The 22,446-nt window shown below is 40.9% G+C and overlaps 2 protein-coding genes across 3 annotated transcripts; one reads left to right on the forward strand and one right to left on the reverse strand.

The window, feature by feature from the left end:
* Positions 1–1,197: 1,197 nt before the first annotated feature.
* LOC127524491 (otoraplin-like) lies at positions 1,198–16,260 on the forward strand. Of its 2 annotated transcripts, none has more exons than XM_051916012.1 (4): positions 1,198–1,461; positions 2,057–2,196; positions 2,283–2,402; positions 16,158–16,260. In XM_051916012.1, exons 1-4 carry the CDS (start codon positions 1,335–1,337, stop codon positions 16,206–16,208), a joined length of 438 nt encoding a protein of 145 aa, XP_051771972.1. In that variant the 5' UTR covers positions 1,198–1,334; the 3' UTR covers positions 16,209–16,260. The 2 variants fall into 2 exon arrangements, with proteins under 2 accessions (XP_051771972.1, XP_051771973.1); XM_051916013.1 differs by lacking the exon at positions 16,158–16,260 and adding an exon at positions 2,484–2,812 and having other exon boundaries at positions 1,209–1,461; positions 2,283–2,393.
* Positions 15,170–21,033, reverse strand: LOC127524489 (uncharacterized). Its single transcript, XM_051916009.1, has 2 exons — positions 20,624–21,033; positions 15,170–18,367 (listed from the first exon to the last, which is right to left on the reverse strand). Exons 1-2 carry the CDS (start codon positions 20,912–20,914, stop codon positions 16,856–16,858), a joined length of 1,803 nt encoding a protein of 600 aa, XP_051771969.1. The 5' UTR covers positions 20,915–21,033; the 3' UTR covers positions 15,170–16,855.
* Positions 21,034–22,446: the final 1,413 nt, after the last annotated feature.

A 22,446-nucleotide genomic window follows, 5' to 3' on the forward strand; every position in this document is an offset into this window, starting at 1 on the left:
GATGCACGTGGGGAGCGAAGGCTGGCCCGGGTCCGATCCAACAGACGAACTACTGTAGCTCAAACTGCTCCAGAAGTTAATGCTAGTTCTGATAGAAAGGTGTCAGAATACACAGTGCATCGCAGTTTGTTGCGTATGGAGCTGCATAGACACAGACCAGTCAGGGTGCCCATGCTGACCCCTGTCCACCACCGAAAGAGCCAACAGTGATCATCAGAACTGGACCATGGAGCAATGGAAGAAGGTGTCCTGGTCTGATGATTACATCACGTGGATGGCCGGGTGCGTGTGTGTCGCTTACCTGGGGAACACATGGCACCAGGATGCACTATGGGAAGAAGTCAAGCTGGCGGAGGTAGTGTGATGCTTTGGGCAATGTTCTGCTGGGAAACCTTGGGTCCTGCCATCCATGTGGATGTTACTTTGACATGAACCACCTACCTAAGCATTGTTGCAGACCATGTACACCCTTTCATGGAAACGGTATTCCCTGGTGGCTGTGGCCTCTTTCAGCAGGATAATGTGTCCTGCCACGATGCAAAAATGGTTCAGGAATGGTTTGAGGAGCACAACAACGAGTTTGAGGTGTTGACTTGGCCTCCAAATTCCCCAGATCTCAATCCAATCGAGCATCTGTGGGATGTGTTGAACAAACAAGTCCGATCCATGGAGGCTCCACCTCGCAACTTACAGGACTTAAAGGATCTGCTGCTAACATCTTGGTGCAGATACCATAGCACACCTTCAGGGGTCTAGTGGAGTCCATGCCTCGACGGGTCAGGGCTGTTTTGGCAGCAAAAGGGGGACCAACACAATAACGTTATGCCTGATCAGTGTATCTAAAGCATTATGTTAATGACTTGTATGTAAAAGTTATATGTAAGTGTTGAGTTACACTTTTAGAGTTAGTCTTTACTTTTGTTTTTCAGTGTCAAGTCTTTCAATTACTGCTCTGTATAGACAACCATAACCTTATTTCATGCTTTGTCTGTGACTAGATGAGAATTCCCGTGACTTTTCCAGTCATTTCTGATTACTGGATGAAGATTTTTCAAAATAATAATATAGATAATAATGAGAAGTTATTAGAAAGTGCTCTACCATAGTACAACACTGCAGTTCATGTGAAACAGAAATGAGAGTCAGTGGCTTCAAGAGAGTTTTAGCTGGTGAGTGTGACTCCGGAAACAGGTTGTTTTTCCCTGAAGCTGGAATGTGCGGCTGGACTCTCTTCTGATTGGTTGTGCTTCACTGCTTCTGTAAGTCTCTCAGTGCTGCTGTTCACTGGGGAATGTGGCAGTAAGAAGAGATTCCTCCTGTACAATTATTTGAAGATGGACAAAACACACGGCCTGATGTTCCTTTTCATCTGTGTCGGACTCGGGTGTCACAGGATGGCACATGCTGTTCGCATGGAGAAACTGGCAAACATCAAGATCTGTGCAGACAAGGACTGTTCATGTGAGTTTCCACTATTTATGACACTGATATGGAGAAGCAATGTGTTTATAATTCAGTATTTTGAGTTTGAAATCAATTATCAGCTAGTTGTTAATTACAATCACTGTTGTGTAAAACCATTTTTGTGTTTTTGATTTGAAGCTCACATTTTGTTGTGAAGTGGCAGGTTTCATAGTGACAACATTCCCCAGTGTTGGTCAACATGTTTTCAACAAACTATCTTCTCTCCTGTGCAAAACTCTTAAAAATAAAGGTTCCAAAAGGGGGTTTATGCCATAGAAGAACAATTTTTGTTTCCTTAAAGAACCTTTCAGTAAACTGTTCTTAAAAGAACCATGTTTTTTCTTAGTGTGAAGAATATTTTAATAAACTAAAGAGCCTTTTTTCCACTATAAAGAGCTTTTTGTGGAATGGAGAGGTTCTTCATGGAACCATTGATGCAAATAACGAACCTTTATTTTTTAAAAGTGAATAATGGTGAAAATATTATTTTTTTGTTTGTTTTATAGCCATGATAAAATGTGCTATAACTACCCCCTTAAATTATAACTGTTCAGTTATTTTAAACACATTGTTATATGTGTCTGCCTCATAGATGTTATTTCAATGGCTAAAGCTCTTGAAGACTATGTGGCTTCAGACTGCAGGTACATAAACCTGAGAAGAGGCCAGATGATCTATGTGTATTCTAAACTCAAGCCTGTAGAGGGAGCTGGAGTCTTCTGGTCTGGAAGTGTGCGTCTAACATTTATTCTCCATTTGACATTTGTGTCTAGCTGATCTGTGCGAGCACATAAATCATGGCAGCTTTGCTTTTGCAGGTTTACGGTGACCGCTATGTAGACCAGATGGGTGTCATGGGATATTTCCCCAGTAACTATGTCAATGAGACACATGTTTTTGAGAAGAACACTGTTGAGATCCCAACGACGGTAAGTCCGGTAATTTAATCCACTGATCTTGAAAAAAAATTCACATTATACTTTTTATTCTGATAATGCATTATATTTCTCTCTCTGTAGGACATGGACTTCTTCTGTGCTTAAAGATAGCACAACAATATTTCTCCACAACAATATTTGAAGGCCCTCTAGTGTATTCAAAGCTTATTTTAATCTATGGTCACTCCTTGTTTATATAAAGTAAAATAATTCACTAATTATGAATGAATTTATGAATGAATGTTCTTTAGGGAACTCACTCTTTTTAACCAATGGATTTACATGACTTTTCCAGTTGTTCACAATAAGTATTAAGGAGAAGGATCTTTAAAAACATTTTTACTCACAATTTCTATCCAGTAAAATATTTAACAGATTGGCATAAGAAAAATACATATTCTTTACAAAAATGCCCTTGACCTTATAAAGGAGTCATATGATGCTATTTTAAAAGTTTGTTATTTTGATTATTGGGTATAATGGAATAGGTTAACATGCTTTAATGTTTAAAAAAAAAAAAAAAAATTCACATACAGTACATTGTATGTGTATGTTGTAGCTCCTCTATTCCCAGTCTTCTTCTTGGTTTTTAGGCGCATTGCATCCTCCTGTGTGCATATCGCCACCTACTGTGCTGTGATGCAGTCAGGGTTTGTTTAAGATCATTTCTTATTTCCTCTTTTCCCTTTCCATGTCTTTCTTTCTTCAGTTGAAAAAAAAAATTAAGGTTTTTGATGAAAATATTCCAGGATTTTTCTCCATATAATGGACTTTAATGGACACCAAACGGTTTAAGGTCCAAATGACAGTTTCAGTGCAGCTTCAAAGGGCTTAAAAAATGTAACTGGCGCTCCGTTCGTTCCGTAAATTGAATAGGGAAATGCGGTTTTGGCGGAGGCACTTAGAAGGCGAACGTTTGTTTATATAAAGCATATACAATTGTATTTTTTTCGAAAATGACCGATCGTTTTGCTAGATAAGACCCTTATTCCTCGTCTGGTATCGTTTAAAGCCCTTTTGAAGCTGCACTGAAACTGTAATTTTGACCTTCAACCGTTTGGAGGCCATTGAAGTCCATTAAAGGAGAATAATCCTGGAATGTTTTCATCAAAAACCTTAATTTCTTTTCGACTGAAGAAAGAAAGACATGAACATCTTGGATGACATGGGGGTGAGTAAATTATCAGGAAAAGTTTATTTGAAAGTGGACTAATCCTTTAAGGCCCTGATATACTCACAGCGAAGTTCCTTTATTTCGTTCTTCTTTAGGGGTAAAAAGAAGTTGGGAATCACTGTGGAGTAGACTAGTGTGCTTGACTCTTGCATTGTCAATGTTCACAATGCAACATTTATTTACATCAAGAGGTGCATCAGTATTTAGTCAAGATTTTGTATTGACAATGCAAGAGTCAAGCACTCTGTTAAGTCTACTCCAGCACATCCCAAAGACTTACACTGAGGTTAAGGTCTGGACTCAGAGGTGCCAATTCATGTGTTAAAAAGATTCTTTATGCTCCCTCCCAACCATTTTGTTAGATTAAAATCTCAATCATAGGTAGAATATTTGTAGTCTCAGCCATCAGTTTAGAAACAGGCGCCTCAACCCCTGTGATGTGTGAGATCTCAGGAGAATGACCAAGCAGTCACAGATCAAGTGTGGTACAAAGCATTCTCAGACTTATTCAGGAAGAAGGGTCATATTTATAGACATAGGTCAAACAACAATCTCCAGGATAGCTTGAGCATCAAATCATACGCTTGTATGATAAACCCCTGTTTTAGTATGGTCGTTCATACCTCAAAGCTTAAAACTGTGAAAATGGGCATGTAAAGCTCTGGAAAAGTGGGAGCGTAGAGGGGGGGAAGAGGGAAGAGAACAACCAATGAAACACAGACATACAACACACTCATTATACAGAATAATGAATATTAATATATGAGCATGGAGAAAATGACAACAAACTCCCAAGCACAAGGGAGAAATGCGAAAGAATATTTAAAAGGGCTAATAATACGTTCATTACGTTTATGAGCACTGCAGTCTCATGATAAACAACACATAGTTTAACACAGAAAGAATAAAGACGTAGTTTATTTTTTGTCCATTTTTCTTTGAATTTTCGATCTAAATCAGTCTTTTGTCTATAATCGTGTCATAGGCTACACCACTGTATCAGTGTCCAGTTTGCACATTTCATTTGAAGAAGACTGAAATAGGTGTGTGCATACACCATGCTGGTTCATGTTTGGTGCAGGAGAATATGTGAAATATGTCTATAGAAACTTTAAACACAGATACTTTATTCTGTATATGAACTATGATCCACGTGGCTAGTGTTGTTAAACTGACCACATTGCAGGCAAAATACAAACAACACACATGTGCTAGCTGTGCTGAGGGAAACCTACACACGGCTCGCGTGTTCTAACGCAGAGGTGAATGAACAGCACTTTTGTGACATTTGAATTCTCCGCTGAAATGCAATCTCTTGCGAACGTATTTGTGCTGGTAGATCACAGCAAAGCAAGCCACATGCACCAAAACTTCAGCTCTGGTCGTATCGCAGGAAAACGTCTTTGGTTACTGGCGTAACCTCGGTTCCCTGAAATGAGGGAACAAGACGTCACGTCAGATGCTGACGCACTGGGGAAACACCTTTCTCCTAGAAATACTGAAGCCTGATTGAATCGCGCTATTGCACTGCAATAGCCAATGGCGTTCAAGCGTGCTAATGTGGGGCGGCACCACCCCTCTATATAAGGCAACGCTTGGTGCCATTACGTCAGAATCTTTCGACTGAATAAGCAAGTGATGAAAAATCCTGAGAACAAGTAACACGGCATGATCGCGACGTCTCGTTCCCTCATTTCAGGGAACCGAGGTTACGCCAGTAACCAAAGACTTACCCTTTCAATATCGGTCTCTCTACGTCGCATCAGATGCTGACGCATTGGGGAACGTGTCAAATCACGCCGTGTTACTATGAAGGGCGTCCAGCGTAGGCAGAGCGGACAGCCATAAACATGTTTGCGAATACTGTGTCATATAACAGTCATTGCAGTGAAGTTGCATAGGCATTCAAGTAATTTGCATTAAGCACATAGGCGTAAGACCATCGGACCTAGTTGAACACCAGCCTCTCTGAGGTCAACCATTATGGATTGATTAGGCCGCCCAATTGTGACGTGTAAGTTAGCGAACCTAGTTGAAACACCGCATCGAAAGGGGGAGGAGGAGGCGGGCCTTACTCAGCCGCTCTGAGCAGTATCAGGGAGCTTGTGAATGTTGTAAACCACAACCATATCTCGCTGATGAAAAGGGGTCAGTGACCGCTTATTAAGAGACAAAAAAGCGATGAAATGCGGCGCTTATTGAATAATAAATTGACTTGCTAAAAGAAGCGGTTAATACCGGTTCATTAGTACAAACTAACACCGCACCCATGAGCGGAGGGCGGAGCGTGTATACATGCAAGCTCTGTACTCCGAAGCAGCATATCACTTGGTGTATAGCAGTATACAGCAAGCTAAATAGGCTACATATTAAACCTAGCTCTCCTGTACAGACAGAATTCAAGAGGCTATCGAAGAAACATCCAGATTGTAAAATCTGGCAAAAGTGTTCGATGAAGCCCATCCTGCTGCAGAACAAATGTCCTCAATGGGTATACCGTTTGTCCATGCCCATGATGAAGCGATACTCCTTGTAGAGTGTGCTCAGAGACTTACAGGGCACTCTACATTCTGTGAACTGTAAGCTAGAGCTATTGCATCCACAATACAATGGGAAAGCCTCTGTTTTGAGACAGGCAATCCTCTAGTGCGGCCGCCAAAACAGACGAAGAGCTTCTCTGAAAGTCTTAGCTGTCTAGTGCGTTCAACATAGACACGCAGAGTGCGTACAGGACAGAGTGGTTGCGGAGGGGTGTTTCCCCTGCCGCAGGCTCATTAGAGACAAAAGCTGAGAGAGTTATAACCTGGGCTCTGAACGGTGTTGAGAGCACTTTAGGGACATAACCCTCTCTCGGTTTGAGAACAACCTTGCAGTCACCTGGGCCAAAATCCATGCAGGACTCGTTGACTGAAAGAGCGTGTATATCGCCCACTCGTTTAACTGAAGCGAGTGCTAGCAAAAGCGTCGTCTTATAGGAGAGCATTTTTAATGAAACCGACTGCAGTGGCTGGAATGGTGGGCACAACAAAGCTTTCAGTACCAAAGTTAAATCCCAAGTGGGATAGTGGGTGGGCGAGAAGGGTTCATTCGTCTCGTTCCACGTAAAAATTTTGCCACTAGATCGTACCTGCCAACGGGTCGATTGTAAATTTCCTCATGGAAAGCTGAAATAGCAGCAACATACACTTTGAGCGTAGAAGGCGCGCAGCCACCGTCTAAGCGCTCTTGCAAGAAAAGATGGTATAACTAAAATTGGGCAGTTTACAGGGTCTTCCATGTTTGAGGTACACCCGTTCTCAAAAACCTTCCATTTATGAGCGTACAGACGCCTCGTAGAAGGGGCTCTCGCTTCAGCAATAGTATTCAGCACGTGCTGAGGGAGTGCAGCTACTGGCTGACTCCGCTGAGCGGCCAGATGTGCAGATCCCACAATTCTGGATTTGGGTGCCAGATCGAGCCCCTCGTTTGAGACAGTAGGTCCTTCCTTAACGGGACTATTCAGGGGGGTCCCGTTAACAGTTCTAGCAAGTCCGGGAACCAGGGCTGAGTGGGCCATTTCGGCACAACTAACAGCACGGTTTCCCTCTCCTCCCTGATTTTGCACAGCACTTGATGCAGGATTTTTACTGGTGGAAATGCATACTTGCGCGCTTTCGGCCAGCGTTGAGCGAGCGCATCCACTCCCAGCGTGGACTGTTCCCTTAGGGAGTAAAATAGTGGGCAGTGAGTGTTCTTTGCTGACGCGAAGAGGTTCACCTCCACTGGTCCGAATATGTTCCAAATCATACTCACTGTTTGATGGTGTAATCTCCATTCTCCTTGGAGAACACCCTGTCTCGACAGCATGTCCGCTCCGCAGTTCAAATGGCCGGGGACATGGACAGCTCGAATAGATAAAAGGTGCTGGTCTGCCCATAAGAACTGTCGCAAGCTTCAAAAGGGGGCGCGAGCTGATGCTGCCTTGGTGATTTATATACGCTACCAGCTGCCATGTTGTCCGAATGAATGAAAACGTGATGGTTGTGGACTTGAGTGTAAAAATGCTCCAGGGCCAGGTGAACTGCCTTCAGTTCTATGCAATTTATGTGCCACGCTTTCTCCTTGTCTGTCCAAACACCGAAAGCTGGGCTGCCATCGCAAAGGGAACCCCAGCCCGTGCATGATGCATCCGTCGTGACAGTTTTGCGTCTGCTTACCTGCCCCATCATCACGCCCCGTCTGTATAGCGTGTCGCTCATCCAAGGGGCTGTCGCCTCCAGACAATTGCGAGTCACCAATACGCGCATTGATCCCGAATGCCAAGCACGCGCCGGAACACAGGGCTTTCAGCCAAATCTGGAGTGGGCGCATGTGTAGCATACCCAAGCGACACATTGCTGAGGCTGCCGCCATCAGCCCAAGTGCTCTCTGAAAGCGTTTTAACGGTAAAAATTTCCCTTCCCTGAACACTGCGAGTGAGTTCGTGACCGTCTGCGCGCTCTCCGGAGTCAGGCGGGCTTGCATAGAGAGAGAGTCGAGGCTTACCCCCAGGAACGAAATACGCTGTGTGGGTTGGAGTTTGCTTTTCTGAAAATTGATCGTAAGCCCCAAACACTGCAGGTGGTTGATAAGCATATGCTTGTGACTATCCAGCACATTCTCTGAATGAGCCGTGAGCAGCCAGTCATCCAGATAGTTTAGAACACGCACTCCGTTCAGACGTAGAGGGGAGAGAACAGCATTCATGCACTTTGTGAACGTGCATGGAGCTAAAGACAGACCGAAGGGAAGGACGGTAAACTGATACGCGATTCCCTCGAATGCAAATCTCAGAAAGCGCTTGTGTCGAGGGACTATCTGGATATGGAAATATGCATCTTTTAGATCCACAGAAGCAAACCAATCCCTGGGTCTGACGAGCGAGAGGATTTATTTTAATGTAATCATTCTGAATGAGCGCTTTGCCAGGGCTCGATTCAGTTGGCGCAGGTCCAGAATAGGGCGCAGCCTGCCGTCTTTCTTGGGAACCAGAAAATAACGACTGTAAAAACCACTCTCGCGCTCTTCGGGACGCACTACCTCTACCGCTGCTTTTGTCAGCAGATTCTGAATTTCCGTTCTCAGAAACGGGGCGTTTAGATCGTGAACTGCAGACATTATCACGCCGTTGAAACGGGGCGGTCTGTGAGCAAATTGCAGAGTGTATCCCTTTTCTATGATATCAGCTAATTTTGGTGGAATGAGAGGTTGTTTCAGTTCCTCTACTGTAGGAGCCTTATATTGACAAATATTTGATGGGGATGCTGGGGCATTGGGCTGGTATGGGTACCCCTTTTTTCCCTTTTTTAATTTTGGCCTCTCTGGACCTTTATCCCAATATGTTTTCATTTCTTTCCATTTATTGTACGACTCTTTCATGTAGAGGTCTGCGTGGGACTGTTTTTTTCATCCCGCTCCCACCAGCTCCCGCAAGTTTCTATTCCGCACGCACCCGCTCCCGCCTAAAATTATACCCGCTCCCACCTACAGTACACTATAATTACCGACTGCAATCCGCCTTTCATTCAAATTTAATCCCACGCAGCAAGAAATCTTATCGGGTCCCTCGGTTCCCGCGAGAGAGCCGTGGGAATGCAGACCTCTACTTTCATGTGCTTATAATTCCACTCTGGGTCTCTCCAGCCCCCATTAATCATCGAATTTGCACTTTCCATATCCCCTGGCTTAAAAGAGCCCTCTTCGGGGAAAGGATCCAATTGTATTTTTCCCTGAGTCCACCCCTTTAAATTTGATAAATAGGGTTCAGTCCAATATCCACAATTATTATTAAAAAATCCAAGTTCGGGGCGTCTCATCGTGTATTGGTCTTGATATCTTTTGACCCTTCACTTAATCATAATTTAGATTTTTAATTTGCCACACCACACCAAAGGGGTCTCTTTATAATTCTTTAAATATAATTATTCAGCCAATTTTATTAATTCGTCAAACGGAATATTCACATCAACACTTTGTTTTCCGTCAGAGCGGATCTAAACGGATATCCATCAGAGCGGATCTGCACGGATCTTCCTCGCACTGGAGGGATAACCAAAATTTTTGTCAGGTAGCTGTGCGTTTAAACAGTACCCTTACAGACAAATCTTCATGGACTAACTCTATCAGAGCTCCATCCAAGGATAACACTACCTATTATGAGATCAATCAATCCTACCACCAAAGGAAATCATTAAAAACAACTTACCTGTGATGAAGGATAACCTCTCAGTCCTGTGTTTCTTGGGAATATCCTGGATGAGCCCCCAGCTGTTAGATTAAAATCTCAATCTTAGTTAGGTAAATCTTTCAAAATTTGAGCCTGATGAATCTTGACATTGTCATCCTGGAATATGACCATGATACTTTCAACATGGTTGTTTAAGAAATGAAAAGCTACACAGTCCATCAGTTAGGGTTAGAAGAACTGCTGCCAAACATATAATTGTCATGCTGGTTGCAGCAGAGATAACGCAAGACTAAGGTGCAGCAGTTATTTGTTAAACAAACTCCAAAACTTCACAAATACAGAATCTAAGGAGACATGAACAAGGCTAGGAAGAGGACAACCAACATAAAACATTAGGACTGACAGAGAACTGAAAGAAATACAGGGTATAAATACAAGGACAAACAGGAGCTAATGGGATGATAAACAAGGTAAATTAACTAGACACACCTGAACTAAACTAACACAATCAGTGGCTATAGAAACAAACAAGGAGACAACGAAGGAGAACTGAACTGAACTAATTAAACAGGAAAACCCTATCTAGAAACACAGACATGAACAGAACAGAACAGATCAAACTCAAAACGTGACATTACTCCCCCCTCCACGAAAGGCATGTCCTCACGTCGATAAACTTCCTAGGGGTGGGCACCCTGGATGCCAAGGAGGGGTGGCTTAGTCCAAAGAGGAGGCCTCCAGGGCAGTACCGGTTCTACAGGAAGTCAGGGAGGTTCTGGCAGTTCAGGAAGCTAAGGCAGCACAGGCAGCTCAGGGGGCCAGGGTGGAGCTGGCAGTTCCGGGAGCCAAGGTAGAGTTGGCAGTTCAGGGGGCCAGGGCAGAGCCGGCGGTGCGGGCAGCTCAGGGGCCCATGGCGGTGCAGGCGACCATGGCGGTGCTGAGCTTAGGAGCTGAAGTGGGCTTATGGGCTGAGGGTGCAGATGCAGCAGCCATCTTGGCTGAGGGCTCAGGTGCGACGGCCATGATGGGACGAGACTCTGGAATGGCAGCGATGATGGGACGAGACTCTGAAATGGCAGCGATGATGGGACGAGACTCGGGAATGGGGACCATGATGGGACAAGACTCTGTAATGGCGACCATGACGGAACTAGACTCTGGAATGCGGCCATGACGGAACTAGACTCTGGAATGGCGGGCATGATGGGATGAAACTAGACTCTGGAATGGAGGGCATGATGGGACGATACGCTGGAATGGTGGCCATGATAGGACTAGACTCTGGAATGGCGTAGTGATATGTCGTTCGCGAACAAGCTGGCTCTAAGTGCCGATTCTTTTGTAGCGAACGAGAAGAGCCGACTCCCGTCGGGGAGAGCCAAATCTTCAGCTGCAGGCAGGGGCGGGACTTTATTTGGATGGGCACACCATGCGGCCAATCGCATGGGAGGACAGACTGGGATCATACTTGACACTGCCACTTCCTCCTCAGTAGCTATAACTGGGAATTCGTATTCCCTTCTGTCACCCCCCATTCTTTTAATCATTCCCCATATTTCTCCAACAGGAGTAGTTCTTCTTATTTTGTCACAAACATTTCTCCAGCATGCCCTTTTCGCCTGAGGTATTGTTCTCCTCTGTTGCCTGTGCCTTCTTATATGGCACGTTTCCACTGCATGGTATGGTCTGGTACGGAACGGTACTGCTCACTTGAATAGTACCACCACGGTGGAGGCTCCAAGCAAGCCGAACCAATACTAATTGTGACATTAAACACCGCAGATCAATGATTGGTCAGAGAGAATCGTCACTGCAGCGTCATTGGATTTGAAACACAAGACACCAAACCCGCTACAATTAAATAGTCAGTAACAGCCACTGCAGTATAATTTGTTCACGAAACAACTTGCTTTAAACGACTGTTGCACGCAACTTGAAAAAAAGAAATGGCTGTATTGTGGTCAGTAGATGAGGTGCAGACTCATTGGTAGCCGAGGAGCTGATTCACAGCAGTAGAGGTGGTGCAACTATAACAATCAGTCTATAATCCCGCCCACTTTGAAGCGGTGCTAACTGCATACCAAGCCAAGCTGAGTAGTACCACGCAGTGGAAAAGTGCCAATACTGTATCATATGTTGCAAGATATGTGTCTTTTTGACTTATATTTTATTTTTTCAGTCAATTTATTAATAAACTGTTTGAATTGCACATTCCCAAATTTCTATATATCCTAATTATTAATATGTAATCATTATTTCCAGGAGCTCATTGCTTCTACCTTCAATTAATCTGTTAACAGTGATTGTAAATTAAATTGCCTAAATTATTACATTGTTAGCTAACTGCATGATTATATGTACATTTCCGAAACCACATACATAGGACAGTCACCTACGATACCAGATTCTCTAAATTGTAATGTCGACATGCATTCTCTGTAAAGCTGCTTTGAAACGATATGTATTGTGAAAAGCGCTATACAAATAAATGTGAATTGAATTGAATTGAATTGAATTCCTGTCCATTTGCCATTAGGCTCCTTGCATTCCATTCTAAGAGGATTGCCATTATTAAAATCAACCATTCCATGGTGTTTCCAGACTTGACTGATTTGTGCGGTTCTCCCTCACTTAAGTCCTACCAACCATAGGTGCTTCACTGCTGCTTTCACTACCAGCTGTATTTTATCATTTTTTTTATTTTACTTCAGCTGTACTGTTAATTATCCCTGCTATGAATGTTACCAAGTCCCTTTTTTCCACGTAAATCATGTCATTTGTACATTTTTGTTGTTCTTGTGCCCTCATTTCTTCATGAACAATCATGTTACTATTCTGCTCTTTTGCAACCCTTGCAGCTTCTGCATAAGTGATCCTTCTTTCTGTTTTTATTTTTTGGAAATTATTCTCCCTTTTCATCATCTCACATCGCACATAGGCCACATTATGAGCTCCTCCACAATTGCAACATTTTGGTTGTACTCCTCCTCCACACTTTCCAAACTCATGGTCCCCGCCACACCTCGCACATCTTCTCTGTTCTCTACAATTTTTTGCTGTATGACCAAATCTTTGACAGTTAAAGAATCTCAAAGGTTTAGGTATATACATTCTCACTGGGTAGCTCAAAACCTTCTTTGGCAAATTTTCTCCATCAAATTCAATCAGTATTGATTCAGTGTCCTCCTTCTTTCTTCTTTTGTTGTTTTCAATCTTTGAGCATTTATTATTGCCCCTCCTTTGACATCCCTCTTTAACTCCTCCATACCAACACTTATTGGCACTCCTGTTATTACCCTTTTACATCCACCTACATTTCTCTTTCCCGCCCACCATGAATTTTCTATCTTTATTTTCCCAATCTCTCTAACTCGAAGTGCTTTTTCAACTTGCTCCTCACTTGCACATCTAATCTGTAAATTGCCATCTCTAAGGATTCTTGCATTTCTAATATCACCAATTTGCCAGAGCTGTAGTTAACACAAATGCGTTAATCTTCTTCATATAATTTTGAGCTTTCTCATTAAATCTAAGTATTACTATAGATTTTTCATGGCTTTCAAGTGGAATTTGCTCTGGCTCCTCGTCCTCGCTTTCAGATCTTTCTTCATTGTCACTTCTTACTCTTTTATTTCTTTTACTTCGATCTCAGAGGTGTGTCATCATGATTGACAGCTGTGATTGACAGCTTCTCTGAGCGAAGTAGTCACTAAAGCACCAACTGACTTTTTTTGGGATTTTTGGGAAAAGATTGGAGCTTTAACTTTAATTTCTACATTTCCAGAAATGTTTATTTCACACCGACATTATGAGTTGTTCTGCAGTAACTGTGCAGACTCAGTCCCAAATCAGCACAAGATGTCAACGCCATATTGGGACATTGGCGGCTTCACTCTTCTACAATGGAAAAGTGAAAGCCAATAGAACGTTCCATTGCAACACCAGCACTCAGCAGCAGCCCTACGCTTCCGCCATTTTGGGTGAAAGCGACTCGGCAGTAGGGGCGGAGCCAGGGGGTGGCCTAAGCTTGGCCACCCCTTTGGCCACTCCGTTCACAACTGCTGTTTCTGTCTCCTTTTTTTTTTTTTTTGACAAAAATTGTGTTTATTTAAACACAGAACCGTCTCTTTAAGACCACAAAAAACGGGAGACTTTTCAGACGCACACTCTAACTTCGCCTCAGTGCCAGGCGCAAGTCAAACGCATGCAGATATGATACAGGTGCCGAATGAGCTTTAGCAGAACAACAGTGAATGGAGAACATTATATATAGCTTACGTCAATGTTTCTCAACTGGTGGGTTGCAAGACTGCGCACTTTTCAACCACGCACAAATATGGTGTGCTGTATAGCCTATTAGGTATACTCTGTATACTCACTATAAATAAAGCACAAAAGAAACTACGAGCATGCAACGTCGTAGTTGTGTCGTCAATTAAGTCATGAAATAACCAAAAGGCGATTAAAGCTGCATTAAAACTGTGCATGAATGTATGTAGGCCTATTTGATATATATGCATCACATGTCTCTGGACTAAAATATTCTATATGAGGTCACAATATAAGGCTCAAGCTGATATGTAATTTTGCATAAATAAATGTGAGAATTGTGCATTTGTACTAGAAGATGCTACTTTTGCGTTAAAAGTACAAACAAAAAAATTATCACATTTAAATGCAAAAAATAATTAATTTTACATTCTGGCATTTATGTGCTGTTGACTTCCGCTTCGGCGTTAGCAAATGGGAATTCAAAAGAGAACACTTATTTTTCTTTGTACTGAGTTTAATTTAGGTATGACAGAACTGTTGCAATTATTTATTTTGACAATATAGAAAGTTAAACATTGTGTTTACTTTTTTGGTTCGTTTTTTGAAACAGACAAACTCAGAATTGTTGAAGTTCATTGATCATACATAAAATTCAATGAAGGTTGAATAATCTTTGAACTACAGTATGTAGTTATCTGCATGTCTCATCCATGAAGATGCAACAATGGAGAACAAGCTATGGGGGTTTTGAGAACCAGAACAAGCCGACTGAGCAAGTTGAAATTTAGCTATAGTGTGAGCTCCTTTATTAATATGCCTGGATGTGAGGAATGATTTTATTTTATTTATTTATTTATTTTTAATAGTCCAATTCACTCAGCATTCCATGATCTAATTCAATTACCATTAAGTACAAATTAACTGTATTCAGTTGTGTTGTAGGCACAGTCCAGTACATTATAGTCAGACTCATTTTTATGTTGAAATAATGAAGATTTCTGTGCCACCCCAGACTGGTTGCTGGCCCCTGCCTGGCCACCCCTATGAAAAAATCCTGGCTCCGCCACTGCTTGGCAGTCCACTAGCTTCTATGGCAATATCAGCTTCTTTGTTTAAAAAAAAAAAAAAAAAAGTACATTAAAGCTGAAATCCAACCTGAATGATGACAACACAGCCATCAATAACGTACAATCACTAGACTAGTGATCAACAAATTCTTTTAACAGTTTATTTTACAGACTTTGTGTTTAAGTCTACCCCTTTTTTCACAAAACTTTTGCTCTCTAGAAACAATGTCAGTTTGGCTTGAATTTTTTTTGAAGTTCAAGTATTAGCATTATAAACACTGAATTAATACCAGCATATGAAATTAAATTAAGTAGCCTACATGCATGATGCATCATAAAAGTTGGGAATGTTGGACAAATTACAGGAAAATAACAGCTTGACAGTAAACTGTTTTTGCAGTATTGTCTTTTATTAATGTCCGTTAAAGCAAGACTATGTAAACAAAACAAAACAACAACAACAACAAAACACAGTCACTGTGTCCAAAAGTGGGAGTTATGGGATAACAGACACAGCAATGCATCATGTTCTATAAGATCATCATGTTTATAGCGTGATCCAAGGGGTTAAAATCGTACAATATATATTTCAGTCTGAGTGGAGTAATAGTAATAGTAAATGTGTTAAGTTGCATGAAATGGAAATATTCAATAAAGTAGGCAAAAACTACTTCAAATGTGTACTAAATGGTTGGATTCCACAACTGGTAACATAAAACATATATAAGACAATACAACATTTACTAGGTGTCATAAAATTTACTGATGACTTAATCTTTTATTCCACTTTGACTTCTCTTTCGTTGCCATTCTGTCTGTTTCTGTGTATCTGTGTTGTTGTCCAGTTGGCATTTTCACCCCAAAATGGCTACCGCGCTACCGAAGTGCCACCTAGTGGTTGTTACCAAAAAAGCATCAGAGTTTCGCCTCTTGGCTTCTACTTCCTTCTGGCTGTTTTTGGAGTGCTTTACCATTTCTTTGTGGAGTATATCTTTTTCACGTTTTTCTTTTTTTCCCTTTTTTATTGCTCTCTCCAGAGGACATTAAAGGCAGCCGGACTCACGCAGGATACTGCTCCCAGAGTATAATCAGCCGGTGAGACCTATTTTGAACTTTACAGATAGCACACAATGAACTGAGAGACATTTTACACACACACACACACACACACACACACACACACACACACACACACACACACACACACCGTGTTGGAGATATTTATGATTATTGTTGTATGGTGCGCACATTATTTGAGTGTAAATACACTTGGGTTATTTTTTTAACGTCGGTTTGTATTCTGTTATTTCCTTCCAGCGTTGTTTCAATGTTTGAAACGGGACAGTTTCCCATTTATTGTGTAATGACTGCTTAGTGATTTAGCAGTGTGTTACAACAGTTACAAGTTACTTGTTAATAACGCACACAATACTGCACAAATTATAATGACCACAAAGAACAGTCTTCACTCTGTCCCAAACACATGCAATCTGGGCCAGTATGACACTACTACAGTAAGATGGATATATTCCCCATCAGTTATATTCGGCTCTATACTGCCATCTGGTGCCGCAGTTGTGTAACTTAGAGAACTTTTAAGGCTGCTGTTAATTTTAGAAGCACATAGGAGTCTTTTTTATGTTAGAGAGTTTCTAGGGTAGTAAGGGCTCCAATTACAATCACAATCAACTTTAGAAAGTTCTGTGTTAGTAATAATTGTAATAAACTTTGTAAACTAGTTACAATCTGTGCAACAATAATCCCAGTTGTTTTTATAATCTGTGTAGCACCACAGGTATGTTTTGCCATGGTAGCCACATGAGTGATTAGACCTGCATGTTTTATCAGTCACAGTGGAGAAGCAGTCATCAGAAGTACAGCATTTATCATAATTGTTTTTATCATCCGTGTAGCACCACCTATATCCTGAACCATATTTGGCACAGGCATGGTTGCTGCGGCAGTACTTCCCATTTTTAGCCTTACTTCTCCACAGCGGAGGGCTGCAGTAATCCCACTTGAAGCCAAAAATTAGATCATAACTGGTCCAGCACCAGTAGTAGTCTTTGCCGTATGTGCCGCAGGGGTGATCATCCAAACATCTGTCTCCAATAGCCGTGACAAGTGAGTACCGGGGTGAGCACTCTATCTGCCTCTGGCCTGAGTAACACCTGTAGGAATTGAGATTGTCCTGGTACAGGCAGGGAGAGGAGCAACAGGGCTTAGTTTGACTTCCTGAGTTACATTGGCAGCTGTAACTAAAGTCATTGACACTTGAGCAGGGCGATCCATCAGCTGCAGTCTTCTGCTTCTCTGGGACCAACAGGCATTCGACAGCATCTCTCCCCTCAGATACCTCCCTTTTTCTGAGCTCATCATGCACAATTTTCTTTAACAGTGGCTTTGCATGAGTTATAAGGCAAGCACTTCCAGCAAAAGTCTTCAGATCCTCTACTACATTGTGGTAAGTGCTCATGCTGTCAAAGGCTAATTTTACTGTCATCTCACTCACCTTGACTCTCTTTTCAGGTATGCTGTCACTGCTGACGGTCCTTTTCACTGCGCGATACATGTTTTCTATGCCTGAGCTCATTTGGACCCCTTGGTTCACTGCTAGATTAATTAATTTCTGAAATGCAACCTGGACCATGTTTAATTTATTATTGTCACCAAAACAATCATCAACAAAAATTTTAATTGACTGATAAGTTTTTAACCGCTCACTATAGAGTTCACTGAGTCGATCATTCAGGTTTGAGATGCTCATCAGGCTTATGTCAACTTCCGGCTGGTTTTTCCCCATATAGCCGAATGAGAAAGACTCTCTGTCATGAGGGTGCTTATAACAGACAGCCGTCCAGATGTGAGAGGGCACCGTCACCCTTTCAGGTTCTCCAGAGGTTCCCCTTTGTGGTATTCGTAGATTCACATCAGGTACCGTACCAGTGACAATGTAGGCTGTAGCAAAACCATCAATAACAAGCTTGGATTTTAAAAAAGTCCTCAAAGTGCTCTCCCAATTCTTCCAGTGGACACGGTTGAAACACGCATCCATAGGTGCTGCATTGGTCAGTGTGAATGTTGCCTCACGGCCTTCATTGCATTGGAAGCTGTTGGGGTTCAGGTGTCCACGATCATATCCGGTGTCGATGTAGTCGCTGCTGATGGCTTGATTTCTTTTAATAACGTTTTCATTAGATGCCTTCTCAAGGACCATATAGTCAGTTTGGGATCGAGGTTGGGAAATCTACAGAAGAAATATTATGTTAGATGGTTATTTTGACATTTTACCACTTGTAAGAAAAGACTTGTGTTTTTTTCTTTTTCTTTTAAATTTCATAGGGGAAAAAGGTTCTGTTCTTACTGTCTACATTGTATTTCAGTGGACATTTTCAATGTTTATTGTACAATTAGTGTATAAGAATATTCGGTAACACTTTCTATGAAGACCATGCTTATAATGAATTATAGCTCCATTTATACTTATTTATAAGCAAGTATTACTATTTTATAAACATATTTATAAAGACTTATTAAGACCTATACTGCATTATAAGAACAGTTATAGTTACATTTATATTATTTATATAATTAATTATAAGTCATGCATTTGCTTTTTCAATGCTCATGCTCATAATCCATTATACACTGATTTATAAGTATTAATTAGTCAGTCATATGGTTCCATGAATGTATTTATAAAGACGTAACCTGCATTGCTGCTTAGCTGTGTTGTGTTCTTATAAATACTTACTGTGAGTAATAATAGTTACTAATCTCTATAAATGCATCATTGTTGGCTTTAAGTAAAGTAAAAACACAGGATGCAATTTTCCTAAAGAAAATGTTAAGAAATCATGAAGATGTGCTCATTATACATATACATATAAGCAATACCATGCATATGGCTGAGAAGATATAGATTTTAACAAATCAAAATTACCTTTCATGACCTCTAATGCAAACATTAGCCATTAAATACATAATTAATAACTAATTGGTACAGCAAACAAGTGTCTCTGGAACTGTTTTATATTTGATCATTTATAAATCAGTGTATAATGGATTGTGAACAAAACAATTTTAAAATAAATTTTTTTTATACTATATGCAATGACAAAACAGAACGAAGACCAATAAGTTAATTAACTGAACTGCTTCTTATGGAATGCAGAGCTTAAACTGCTAATGAAAGTCGTGGTAACACTTTACAATACGGGTGCACTAATATGCATTAATTAATGCTTAACTAATGCACAGATAATCATGTTTTAAGGTATGACTCATGAAGAACTAAACCATTAATTAATGATTACTGCATCAGCAACTAATAAAAAGTCTATATGACTAATAGATTAAGTAATATATGAATTGTTATTAATTAAATATGTCATAATGTATTAATTCCTTAATAACATATTTTATTAACAAAAAGTGTAAATGAATGTGTTAATTACCACAATGGGTTGAAGCCATATACTTCAACTTTCAGTTGTCTGCTTTAATTAATCATTAACTAATGAGTTGAAAATGTATCATTATGTTATGACTTTACTTGTAGAGGCACATGAGTATTAACTAATTGTTAAGTAATATGTAATTAATGGGTTTTGACAGTTGCACATGCACACAAATATCAGCACATCAGAATCTGAACTACAGATTGATGTTGCACTGTGTTTGAACTGGATGTGACCATTATGGAGTCATGCCACAACAGCTGTTTACATTGGACATGACGGACCATTGCAAGTCCATTTGTCCTTCATAACAGAAGTGACGTTTTGTTGTGTTGTGTTGCGTCGTGCCAGCATCCAGTGTAGTATCACTATCACTGATTATAATGGGTTCTATTCTCTTTGTCCGGTCTTGTGTTACAAAATAGCAGTGTCCGGCCACATGTTCTCAGTGTTCCACCTTTGAATCCTAGACCTCAAGCTTAACCTGACACATTCCTGTGCCATGAACAACAAGGTTCTGGATGCGGCAGTTCATCTGGTACAGTTGAGTCACGGTTGTAGATAGTTGGAAATTGAAATCCATGGCATAGTGTAGATGTCAAAACCGTAATGACATATTACTTAACAATTAGTTAATACTCATGTGCCTCTACAAGTAAAGTAACGACCCCTCTCCCATTTGCAAATCATTAGTTAATGATTAATTAAAGCAGACAACTGGAAGTTGAAGTACATGGCTTCAAACCACTGTGGTAATTAACACATTAACTTACACTATTAGTTAATAAAATATATTATTAAGGAATTAATACATTATGACACATTTAATTAATAACAATTCATATATTAATTAATCTATTAATCATATAGAAACTTTATTAGTTGCTGATGCAGTAATCATTAATTAATGATTTAGTTCTTCATGAGTCATACATGAAAACATGATTATCTGTGCATTAGTTAAGCATGAATTAATGCATATTAGTGCACCAGTGTTGTAAAGTGTTACCAAAGTCTTTTGTCTTAAGCTCAGAGTCATTCACCTGAGGCTCGATGTGCCAGTTGTCTGTCCTTCCAGTGGTGCTTGAGCATGAAGGGTCAAATGTGTAGGCACTGTAGAGAGGAATCCTGTGAGGGAGTGAGTAGTATAGTGTAGCATAATAAGAGCCTCCTTGTTCGTACATCTGGCAGATTTTCTTGGCATTCTGATCCATTCCTCCTGGTTCTGTGCCTTTGTAGAAAAAATCTCTGCACTCATCAAAGCTTGTGACCACTTTTGCCTGAGCACTGAATGCTCTCAGCACAATACAGGTGAGCAGACCCAGAACAAACATGGTGTGAAGCTGGTCTTGTGTTAATGAGACACTAGAAACACAGCTGCTTTAAATACCCAGTCAGAGATGTTGTTGTGGGTGTGACTGAAATTAACAAATGAGAAGAAATGAGGAATATGATGGGACCTTAGCTTCATCATGCATATGGGACTAATTTTAGAGCTATCACATGTACAGAAGATTGTATTTAAAATAAAACAAATACAGCTGTTGCTCAGTAGTATAAATGCAGTGTTTGCAATTTACACTTCAGTTTTCTAATACATGTTGTTTCACTTCTGCATCTGGAGCGAGGAGCAGGTTTTTTGAAAGCTTCTTAGTTTTCTCTCACTCAGAGTGTGTTTCTCTGAGCAAAATGACTGAAATGGGTGTGTCAGATCTACGGAGACATACAAAATGTGAAGAGCTGGTGGTACTACAGGACAGGTTTGAGAACCACTGCATTAGAGAAATCATACTCACTCTGTTCCCAAATGTGTGTTTTTTTGGTGACACCCTCAATGATTTGGGTTCATTTGTGACTATTTTTGTTGGTAGAGAACAGATACACAAACAAACAAGTGGCATCTCTGGCTCTTTATTTCAGGTGGGGCACACCCAACAGGAGAGCACACACAAACATCTATAACAATTTAATCTCAGCACAGAACACCAATAAAATGTGCTCATCCTAAAGCTCAGGAGGTTATGAAAGCGAATCAGAGAAAATCACCCAAGGCTCTGAATATTATCTGACCAAGCTCAAATACACACTACAACTAACAGAGAGGAAGATGCTGAAGTCTATGAACTTTTGTGTACCACCCAGTGTTTTTGTGGAACTCTAAGAAACTGTGTTGTGTTTCAAGGTAGTGAGGAACACCAGTTTCACTTCTGCATCTGTTCCAAGTTTGATACAAAAGAAGAAGAACCACATGAGCTTCACAGAGTTTCACAATTCTGTACTTGTTTTAAAGGGGTCATGAAATGTGTTGTTTTATTGTTTTATAATCAGGGGTGTGCATAACTTTTTTGGTCTTGTTCTCAAGGGAGCACCTGGAGATGTTGCTTGGTACTCACACTTTATGCGACACACTTATACTAAAAGCAGTCCTCATCACTTTCCTCCTGACTGCTCTCCTCACTATCTTCCATTCTCTCGAACATGGTAGATGATGATAATGATTTTTTTTATTTTACTAACATTAATGACACAGACAACAGCAAGAATATTAGGCTGCTGTCACTTTAAGAAAGCACGGACCAAATAACTGACACACATCTGGTTTCTTTCTCAACTGTTCACTTATGACATAACCGAGAATACTTGCCAAGACAGGTATTTTTGACATAATTTTGTGTGTATGCGTCCGTTCAAGTGCAAGTAAATGCGAAAGAGGAATTAATTCGGTGTTCGAGCGCTGTCTGATTGCGTGTGCGCGTTTTGGGGGTGTGAGGCTGTGCGCACAGATAACAGCTCGCGAGTCCCGATTTTTGCCTCTTCTTCCGCTTTTAAAATCATTTGAATGTGTTAATTAGCGAGACAAAACACG

The sequence above is a fragment of the Ctenopharyngodon idella genome, chromosome 13 (genome assembly GCF_019924925.1).
Source record: "Ctenopharyngodon idella isolate HZGC_01 chromosome 13, HZGC01, whole genome shotgun sequence".
Classification (NCBI taxonomy): Eukaryota; Metazoa; Chordata; class Actinopteri; order Cypriniformes; family Xenocyprididae; genus Ctenopharyngodon; species Ctenopharyngodon idella.